The following is an 11,146-nucleotide window of genomic DNA, read 5'->3' on the forward strand; positions in this document are numbered from 1 at the left end:
TTAGAATAAGAATACCCGCTAAGGTAGAATATATTTTTGAACTGACTTCTGTTTTTACCCGACTGCGGCAAAGCCAAAAGGATGGGTTATGATTTTAGTAGTCTATGTATGTATGTTTGTATCCAGACACTGTGCGTTCCACCGTAGTGTCTAAACTACTGGGCTGATTTTGATGGATGAGGTGTCAATTAATTCGTAGTGAAGGTCCGAGTGACATAGGCTTTAATATTTTATACGAAAAAAATTTACCTGACGGATGTTACATCAAAAACAGTGAAGGTCTCCAAAAAAATTTTTTTTGCTTGTATCGAGTGGGATGTCAAATGAAAGAGGAGAAAATTCTGAGCGACAGAAAAACAATTTTACTCTAATATTTCAGCGTTTATTAAGACGACACAGTCGGGTTTTAGTTTTCAACTAGGTATATCTTGTTGTATTACAGAGAGAAGCTGTGCACAGTGCTGCCGGCGCGCGCGCAGGGCTACATGTGGTCGCTGACGTTCAGCACGAGCCAGCACGGCTTCTCGCTCGCCTCCATGTACCGCAAGATGCAGCGCGTCGACAGCCCCGTGCTGCTCGTCATACAGGACACCGACAACAATGTGAGTCTATTCTCTCTTCAGTCGACCTCTCATGAGTAGACCGCGTTATTTTGTCGCATTGTGAGACGACAAAACAGAGAAAACAGTAAGGGACAGGATAGTAATTAGTAGAAAATCCATACTAATTAATATTATAATTGCGAAAGTCTGTCTGTCTGGTTGTCTGCTAGCTTTTCACGGCCCAACAGTAAAACCGATTTTGATGAAATTTGGTACAGAGTTAGCTTACATCCTGGGGAAGGGCATAGGTTTTTTATCCCGGAAAATCAAATAGTTCCCGCGTGATTTTTAAAGGCCCATCCGTTTAACCGATTTGTATGAAATTTATTACACAGGTAGCTTGCATCCCGGAAATTAATACAGGCAACTTTTAAACCTGGAAAATTACTCTTTGATGTTCCCACGAGATGTTTAATAAACCTAAATCCACGCGGACGAAGTCGCGGGCATCATCTAGTTAATAATAAATGTGAAAGTCAACCAAACCAATTCAATTATTTACAAAAACGGATTGGGGGTAATGTAGGAGAATACAACAAAGCAAAATTCTTTTGAGCTATTAACGCTTAATTATAATTTAACTGCGCAATGACAACCAAAAAAACACCTGTCACTTCTTTTCATAAGCCACACGTACTTGTAATTTACATACACAATACATACGGTTTACAAATAGGTATGGTCTCTAACGATTTCTTAACTAGAGCAAAATCATAATGAACCAGTATTCAACGGGCCTTGTTTTGTTAGACTAATTTACCTACTCTAAGTCTAAAGTGTGGCGTTAAATATGTAGGTATTTACGACATAGGTACGTAAAGTGGTTAGAGACACTATCTGGTGTAGTTTTCGTAATCTGCTCTTGAATATTTCAGTTTGATGACCGACTTAGATTATTGCAGAATCTAGATTATAAATATAAAAATATCGGTTGCATTTAAATGTTGCAATTATTATTATAGCGGCCTTTTTTAAAAGCGCAGCTAGAGAATCTCCTCCTTTTTTTGAAGTCGATTAAAAATAATAAATACGTAAATTAAGTATAACTTGGGGCTTATTTCAAATAATGATTGAGTTCAAGGACAGAACACCGTAAACGCGCAAACTTGAACTTGTGTTGTGTTGTCTCTACCCACGTCTTGCGTTGCCAATCTTGGCAACTCTCGAACTCTCGTGCGAATGAGGCCTTAGTTTCGTTCGATTTCTTCGTCTCCCGTGGTGTGGGCATCTTGGCAACGTTTCAAATCAGATTATCCAGAACTCTCACATAAAGGGTTTTAGTTACAAGCATGAAAGAATGTTGTGAAGTTCGATCATTCAATTACTATGACAAATCTTTATTTTTTCTAGCAGATTCCTAATTGATTTTCGGTGGTTTTATTTTGTAACCTTCATTAATGATGCCTACTATTAATTTAATTATTACTATTCACAAATCAATTAGAAGAAAAAGTTCCATCAATAAATGACTTCTTTCCATTCCACAATTTTCTTTTACTGAACCTATTTAAAAGGTGATAGCATTTTGTTTAAATTATGTAATAAATTATTTCATAGATTCTAGTATTTTCCTTATTTCTTATTTAAACATCCGACATCGGTTGATACAATTTACATATTTAATTGTTTTCATATGTTTATTAGCGCGCCTACTTAAAAATTTCCACACACTGTCTTAAAGGTCAACTAGTAAATATCGCTGCAAGATCGCCTTTGAGCATTTTTAAAATTATTATTTTTCTCTCATTTATTTATTTTTTACATTTTATCCTATTTTTAAACAATAAAATAACAAAAACAACAGAAACACAGAAAGAACAAAAAATAAAATAACATCAACAACAAAATCAATAAATAACAGAAACAAAAGAGAAATAAAATAACATAAACAACAAAAAACTAAAGTAACGGAAAAAAAATTTATTATATTTAGGATTTATTATTACAGTACCTTTTTTCCGCTGGTAATAATGCAATTACGCATTCCGCTCAAAAGCAGGTATACACCAGTAACCTAGTACACCAGTTTAGTCCTTGTAGGACTAAACTGGTGTACTAGGTTACTGGTGCCCTAGGTTACCTACTGGTGCACTAGGTACAGTGCCCAAAACCCCAAAGTGGATTTTTCGCACTAAAATCCTTGATATACTCGAGTTACTTTCGGCGTTAATTGAAAACCCAATCGGACGATAAAATAGAATAGAAATATTTTTTTATTCAAATTAACTTTTACAAGTTGCATCTACCACACGATCTATTTCGTAAGGCACGATCAGGACATTATGGTATGGCATTGCATGGCGTTGACGGCTGTACTGTCTTATATTTTTGACAATTGCGCGGCCATGGCGCGGACCTAAAATAAATGCACCCTTCCCCTTGCATGGGTACCCCGGGAAAGCAAACCATACAATCATATTCATACTGTTAGCTTTTTCAAAAAAACTATTTAAAATTTAAAATAATAAAACAGATATTTGACTCATTCGACGTCACACGATCGCTTCCGAGCAGCCATCTTGAATCGATTTGTATAAATACGGCTGCTTGACGGTTTTTAAGCCAGTCTCGCTCCGACTCGAGACTCAACAACTATTAAATACTTTTGTGTTTAGGTCGCCATTTTGATTGAGTGGTTGCAATAGCAATTGCGCCCCGATCAAATTAATATTGCAGTTAGGTTATTTAAAGATTAAAACTCTTGATAAGCCTCTACGCGTTGTGACTTATGTCCTCGCGCAAGCTTAATATGAAAGAACATTTAATAACTTATAAAAATAGTTAAATTATAACGCCCCTTTTGGTCTAAGTTAACAATACCTACACAGTTTCTTAGATAGATAACAACATTCAATGGGCGACTTTTCACATTATGTAATAACAAGTACAAATACTAATCGCTATCCGTTGTCACGGTTAAATTGCCATTGCGTCGCTGTATAAACAACTAAGTATGGTATGTATATAAAAGAATAGTGTCGTGCGCCGTCTTATAACCTGTTTATAATTATACTTATAAAAATAGCACCCATTAGCAATAGCAGAAATAAAATTGCATCGAATAGTAATTATATATCCAAAATCTAATGTATATTGCTAGTTTAAAATTTACTGAACGGCGCATACAAAGTGTTAAGAGGACGCCTTAGATCATGAATCATGATAGAAGATTGTCGTTGCCATATTTACTCGTATATTGGAGTTATTCTAATGTCACAGTTATCTTTTACCTAATTAGTTTTAATGATAAATATTCTATCGGGTAGTATTATTTAGATATCAAAACTGAAGATCAAGATTGGTTGTTGGCGTGTTGTTGAAAATTATTTTCATTAATTGATAGTGGAAAAAATATAGAATCCAGTTGTAGGAAACATTCCGCTTGTCAACAAAATATACTGCATAGGTACCGAACTGGTTTTATGAGCACGTGCTTATAACAGTATTTAATGTTCTGCTCAAACGGTTTATAAAAGCTTCTTTTTATTATTTTCTCGCTTAAGCGACACCAAAGAGAGGATATAATATTTTATTGTTATTTTTACATCATATAAAAACAAGACGTCCCAACTCACAGCCAATAAATGTTTTTAGTTTTAAAGTATTAAAGTATACAAGGAGTATTTAACGTATAATATTTCAAAATTAATTGACATTTTTAGTGAATCAAAAACCATAAAAACACTATAAATAAAATGCTGTTTATTAATAGACTTAAGTAGGTACATATTAAACTAACGAAGCCTGTTATTAGTATTTACACTTAGCGACATAAAATGTACTTATGACTAAGTAATTAGTTATACCTACCAATCATATTAGTTACTTAGTTAACTTTGTTGTTTTTTTCTGGGATATTCAAATAAGTAGGTACATGTAAATATCATTGATATGATATTAGTGTGTAAACAAACCTAAAGTTAAATACTGACAGATTGCGAGTAAAGCGTGTATTCATGGTAAACTTTTGGCAAGTTAAGCAACAGTTGGTAAGTAACATCGTTGATCATTTGTTTCTTTGAACAACGACAGTGTTGGAAACAATGATTTTTTAATGCAATGACCAACTCTGCAATTCGGAGCATTATTGGTAGCGCAGCAATATGTTGACAGCATCTCCCCAATATGTTGAAAGCCTCAATAGCTCAACGGTTATAGGAGCGGACTGAAATCCGAAAGGTCGGCAGTTCAAACCCCACCCGTTGCACTATTGTCGTACCCACTTCTAGCACAGGCTTTACGCTTAGTTGGAGGGGAAAGGAAAGTCTTAGTCATGATTCAAATGGCTAAAAAAATCATTCTGTTATCGGCGGTTCACTACACTCCCCATCTCCATCTTCACTCCACTCAACTGCGTAAGATCTTTTCATTCAGGATCTTTCTTGCGATCACCGGATCACGTTTCGGCTAATCATGCATTCCATATCAAATTATTTATCATCCTCCGCTTCCCTCCACCCCCCACAGACAACAGCTCTCGATTGGACGTACCACGATTCAAAACCTTACCGAATCAGGGCAGGTCGCTAGTATAGAGATAGAGTTACTGTAAACTTAACCATTTTCACCAGGTGTTTGGCGCGTTGACGTCTTGCGCACTGCGGCCTTCGGAGCACTTCTACGGCACGGGCGAATCGCTGCTGTTCTCGTTCCAGCGCGTGGACGACACGCGCCGCCGCTCGCACTCGCTGCCCGACGACACCGACCATAAGGATGACAAAGACGAGAAAAAAGACGAAACTGAGGGTAGGCAACAACTTTTGATTTTATCTCTGATAGCCAATCCAAAGAATCATCGAAAGCTGCGCGACCAAAGTGACTGAAGCGGGAACGTCAGTCGTGCGTGTGGCGGTCGCCTCGCAAGATATGTATTTAATGTTAACGACGCCGTGCACATCTACACGGCCACTACACCTGCACGTATAGATTCGTATCGTGGACGCTCCTACATCGCGTCTCACGACCTGCGTTCTGCAGATGTGGTCGTAGCTTTAGTAGAGTCTTCCAAGTACAGAAGGATCACTCAGGAAAAACGTTTAAATAATTAACGACTCTTGTTACGATTCAATAATGAATAATTCAGCTCGCACAGCGCAAAAAAATTAATAGAAATTCCTATATCTCAATTTCAAGGATAAGGATCGCCGTTGAAGGGACGCGCCACACGTTCTAAATGTATCACAGGTCACGTGACCAAGTGAACCCGGCTTGCTGGTAGTCGCTTTAAATTCGTGGTCACTACGGGACTAGTGCTGCGACAGATGAAGTTCGAGCTGTCACGGGAGCTTTCTTGTTCTTTTCGCTGGAACTTTACGAATATGAATATGTCGTGAAACCACGAAATAAGCCCGAAATCATTAATTTTTTTTTGGGCTTTTGCATAAATAAATAAATCTTTTATATTTCCAGAGCAAACAGTACCACTCAAGACCAAATTCAAGTATTGGGGCTGGACGGGTGACAATATGTATTTCATTCGAGGGAGCAATGATAATATTTCCATAGGCGCTGGAGAGTGAGTATTATAGATTTTAAATGATTATATTTCGAATAACTTAAATAACCTTCAGGTGAGGTGTAGGTGTTTACAACTTTATTTTCGGTGAAGAAAACGTACATCTTGGGAGACAATTTAAAAATTCATTATTCATATGGTTTGAAATTTGAATGGTTCCGCTTTGGCCCGCAGCGGCAAGTTCGGGCTGTGGCTGGACGGCGACCTGTACCTGGGCCGCACGCAGCGCTGCACCACGTACGGCAACGAGCCGCTCACCACGCGCGAGGACTTCATCGTCAAGATCATGGAGTGCTGGACCTTCATCTGAGCGCCGCCCCAGATGAGCTTTACACTGTCTTATGAACATTTGCTACGAAGATTTGACACTATCTCTTCGACTCCGAGGCCGCGACGCCCCGCGCGCCCGCGTCCGCGCGCACTTCTAGTCACGCCGATACCGACCGACCCCGCACCGCGCGCCGACCGGCCAGCAAACCTAGTCAATTGTCGTTCGTACGTCGCGACGGCGCTCCGGGAGCCTGTCCGATAACGATTACGTGTCAATTCAATTTATTACTGTGCGTCGTTGTTAAGAAAATTAAATTTAAAAAAAAAAACTATTTGTAACTATTGAAACGATTATTGTATGACGTTACGTAGAAGTTTATATTAAAATTAACGGAACATTTTATTGTTTAGCGGCCGACTATTGGTGTTGCCCAGTTATTGATGTAATATTCGTTTTTTTAATAGAATCGCATAATATCGTGTGTCGCATAACCGGAACAGGCCGCTCGGTCCTTCGGCGGATGTTAAGTCGCGCACACTGTGGGAGACAAAACTGGCCCAATTGTTAACATAACACCAGCGGTCAACCAGCTACTACTTTTTCTCATTGATACTGGTCGCACATTCTGAGTGGTTTCTGATTCGAATGCTAAGATATGGAACGCCCTTCCTCTCCACTTTTACTATAATATATACTCGTACCTTCAATTCAAGAGGGAATTGGCATCTTCTAGGCCAACGCGCTCTATTTTAGGCTGCATCATCACTACCGATATAAGCGCCACCCATGGAATAGTAGTTAAAGTTGACTAAACATTTAGTTTCACTCACTACTTAATTAGTTGCGACATGCCAAAAAAACGTCAAATTATATTATTTGATTCTCCTAAATTAATAATTTTAGATACCAAAGTAGGCAATGATTAAAAATACCTTAATATCAATGGTGGGCTAGTTCTTTACATAATAATTAGCCTGGAAATTTTATCATATTGCTTATACAGCTCATAATGTGCGATCACCATACATAGGATAAAAGGAGGGTGGCCTTGATACATAAAGGGCAAACATATGAAAAGACCAACCCCCATTAAAATTTTAACTATGTGCTAAATCGTTTTGGTGTGATCTTGACGACTCTTGCTATAGAACAGTTAGCATCAAAATCAAAGCACATTGCGGGAGTAGAAGCGACGTCCTTAAAGATTGCAAAGTAGGTAAACTAAATTTTATGTACACCCTGTATACAGTCAATCCAGATCACGATCCGGGATAAAACTGAAAAACCGCGGTCTAGATTGTTTGTGTAATAAACAAATTGACGGATTTATACATCGCATCGCAATTGAGAGTGGGGCTTTGTAACTAAACATTTTAGCTGAAAAGTCGAGTCGCCTCGCTTTTACTCTGCCGCAATGTGCTTTGAGTCACATAATTATTATGATTTGAGTCATAGACGATCACGTATCTTGCCGAAGCGCGAGCGGCCATCGACTAACTCGTATACTAATATTACTAGTTTGATGACACCCATCAGTATAATATTGATATCATTACATATTATTTAGTTTAGTTTACGTAGCGGATGGTATTTTGTTGTCGCGTCTGTATTTTAGTGTTAATGTTAAGTTAGTGAGCATAATTTATGTTAAACTTTCACTGTGATTTGATTATTGTGGTTGCATTTTATTGTTATGTTGAAGCGTAATTATGTAATGGTGCTAATTCGGTTGTACACAAACCTCTAAATTAAACCGTCTCTAAAGTAGTGCTGTCCTTTTCACGATGCGATCGTCGTACAGAGAAATTTTTTGCGCATCTTCAAATCAAATCCCTTACGAATTTCCAAGATTGATCCTGAAGGTTAGATTATTAGCTCTTGGGAAGACAGAGAAAGTGGAGGCTTATTCCGTTTATATCCACCCTAAAACATCACCCTAGGATGGATTACCAAACTTCGATTTATTTAGAAATTTGTGTACAATTGAATTAGCAGCAATGACTATTTAATACCGCATCTCTTAGTTGACCGTTTTGATTATGAGTTACTATTTGATTATAATCATTATATTACTTAGTGAGAATGTATATTAGGTGTGTACATTCGCTATATTACAGAAACGATTCTGTTTTATGAATGCATATATACAAAGTATAAACATTTTATGATGTAATGCTTCAGTACATAAAATGAGTAGCCGATACAGTAAAATATTGATTAGTAAAAAAATAAAAGTAAAAAACATATAGTTATCTTAGAGCTTGATGAATGTAATCGTCATTGTGCTTAGTAATTGTGTCACTTAGCATGATGTTACTCAGATTATATCTGGTCATGTAATGTTATTTATTGAGCATATTTTAGTACATTATTATTGTAACGAAGCTAAAGGTTGTTGAGAAGTCTTAGCTTGCACAGATTGAGTATTGTGATGTTATGTTTTATTTGTCAGGGGCATATTATATCATTTTCCTATAATACCTACATATAAATAATTAATAATAAAAGTGCAATATAATCATTTTAATTTCGCGTTAATTATTATTATCACCGAACTTGAAGCGTGCAATATGGCTCGGAATTTAAGAGCTCAATGAATAGAAATTTTTAGGCCAGTTTTTATTGTCTATATTAAAAAAGTAAATCAACATAAGATCCAGTTGTAGATCTCTATATAAGTACATAATATATTGTTTAGGACCCTGGTTGACTATGGCTTTCAGCCTGTCTTGCTCCTTACTGAGGTTGTTGTATTACACAGATCGTGTATGACAAGTTAAGGTAACTTAATCTAACTCTTAATCACCCTAAAATGTGGTTAAGAGTAAGATATGTTATGAATGTCATACAGAATCAAATCAGGGTGCTGATAAGAAAGAAAATTATGCATACCATCGCAATCAAAACAAAACTTAAGCATTACTTACTCACATAGAAATTCCATGCTATAACTATGAATACCTTTGATTTTGTATAAACGTCACACTGTATCGAGCATTTCAGGCGTGTAACAAGTTTCATACAAAATTAAAGGTTCAAGCTCTGAACGAAATTACTGTGTGAATAATGCTTAAAAGTTGTTTGTTTTGTGTACAATCGCCTTGGTATTACTGTCAGTCTAAATGTTAACTGATGAAACTCTGGACCAAAAAAGAACAATTCGTACTGATATTTAATAACACAATGCAGTTTTAATACAGTAGATTATAATATTATGGTAACATCAGTTAGCATTTTTGCAGATATTGTGACGATAATTGGATAAAATGAAGGTCCTTATAAACATATTGCAATTTATTTTGTCATAAATAATTCATACTGCATATCAATAATCATAGTCATAAATATCAAAAATTATTATACTTATAATAATTTTTGATAGTCAAAACCCCCACATTGGGAAGGCTTTCTTTGCCAAATTCATAAATATCATCACAAAATATTGTTGCAATATAAAATAAACAGCTTTTTCCTAAATAACTAGTTACTTGTTTATACTTTATTATGTACCTACCTATGTGAATAATAATACTATACATATGAGATTAGCGAGATATATTTTTATGTATAACGTCTCCAAATTAGTATTTAAATTGGACCTTATCCAGAAAGCGCAAATTCACTCGCCACAGCTCATCGCGTTAACTGTTAACTATATTGTAAAACGTACTAAGGAATCTGTACCGAAGTCATTCGGAAATATCATTGTTAACTTCGCATGTGAGTTGGAATACTGGAAACCAAACCCACTGGTTGCGCACAGTTTGAGTGAGAAGGATATTCGTATGTTTCGCTCTGCCATCCTTAAATAAAAACTGTCTGCAAATGTTTCTAAAAAATAATGCTACCATAGGACCTAACTAAAACCCTTGCTGCTACATACTCAGCATTCTTTTTAGAAACATTAGTTTAAAAAAGTGATGCTTACCGTTTTACTTCTGTAGTACGGAACCCTCAGTGCACGAGTCCGACTCGCACTTGTCCGTTTTTTGTCGATAATCATGGATTTTATTTCTCCAAGACGACGCAAATATTTTTTTGCAGTTGATGGCTTTTAGTTAAAGGACGGCAGCGGTCTTATCGTGACGCAACGTAGGTCCTTATTGCGCGAAATTTGCTCTTCTGGACAAAGCCTTATCAAAATATGAAATAGTAAGCAAGCCAAAAAGGAAGTGAAGCTATTGCTGAGTACCTATCGCGAGTGTCCATGCAAAAAAATTACTATAAGTCATCGTATCCACGAACGATTCTCTAACGCACGTTAGAAAAGCGTCCGTGTATAGGAAGCATACTAATTATTAATTAAATACCTATTGTTATTGTTTGTCATCAAAAAGTCCTAGGAATGAAAATAAGTTTTGGAAATTATTGGCATATTTAAATGTTACAAAGTATTTAATCACTAATGACTTGTTATGTAGCAGTGAGATGTTTAATATTTATTTATTCTGTTGATTTCTATTCTTCAAATAATTGATGCTGTAGCTGTATTGCGTTTTGGTGATCTATTATGTAATTTCTAAGTTGTTAAAATGTAAATCAAGCCATAATAACTGAGAATATATTCTTTTGATGAAATGAAACTGTTTTTATTTATGAAAGTCCTTTATTTCCTTATCGTTACACAAAAGTATGTAATATGTACGAGGTAGTATAACAGTAACCTACATAGAGTTACACTTGGTTACTCTCTCACGCAATGATAAATATTAAATAATACAGTCTGGAGCCATACATTTTATCAAAACACTGTCAGTT

At 36.3% G+C, this 11,146-nt stretch overlaps 1 protein-coding gene across 36 annotated transcripts in view; it reads left to right on the forward strand.

Annotated features, from left to right (window-relative positions):
• LOC123864537 (TLD domain-containing protein 2) overlaps positions 1-10,971 on the forward strand; it is a 146,228-nt gene extending 135,257 nt beyond the window's left edge. For all 36 annotated transcript variants that reach the window (XM_045905055.1, XM_045905058.1, XM_045905060.1 and 33 more), the window contains 4 exons: positions 443-602; positions 5,174-5,348; positions 6,012-6,117; positions 6,292-10,971. In XM_045905055.1, coding sequence (XP_045761011.1) covers positions 443-602; positions 5,174-5,348; positions 6,012-6,117; positions 6,292-6,427 — 577 coding nt within the window. In that variant the 3' untranslated portion in view covers positions 6,428-10,971. The remainder of the gene's footprint in view (positions 1-442; positions 603-5,173; positions 5,349-6,011; positions 6,118-6,291) is intronic.
• The last annotated feature ends 175 nt before the right edge of the window (positions 10,972-11,146 follow it).

Source organism: Maniola jurtina, chromosome 4 (genome assembly GCF_905333055.1).
Source record: "Maniola jurtina chromosome 4, ilManJurt1.1, whole genome shotgun sequence".
NCBI classification, from domain to species: Eukaryota; Metazoa; Arthropoda; class Insecta; order Lepidoptera; family Nymphalidae; genus Maniola; species Maniola jurtina.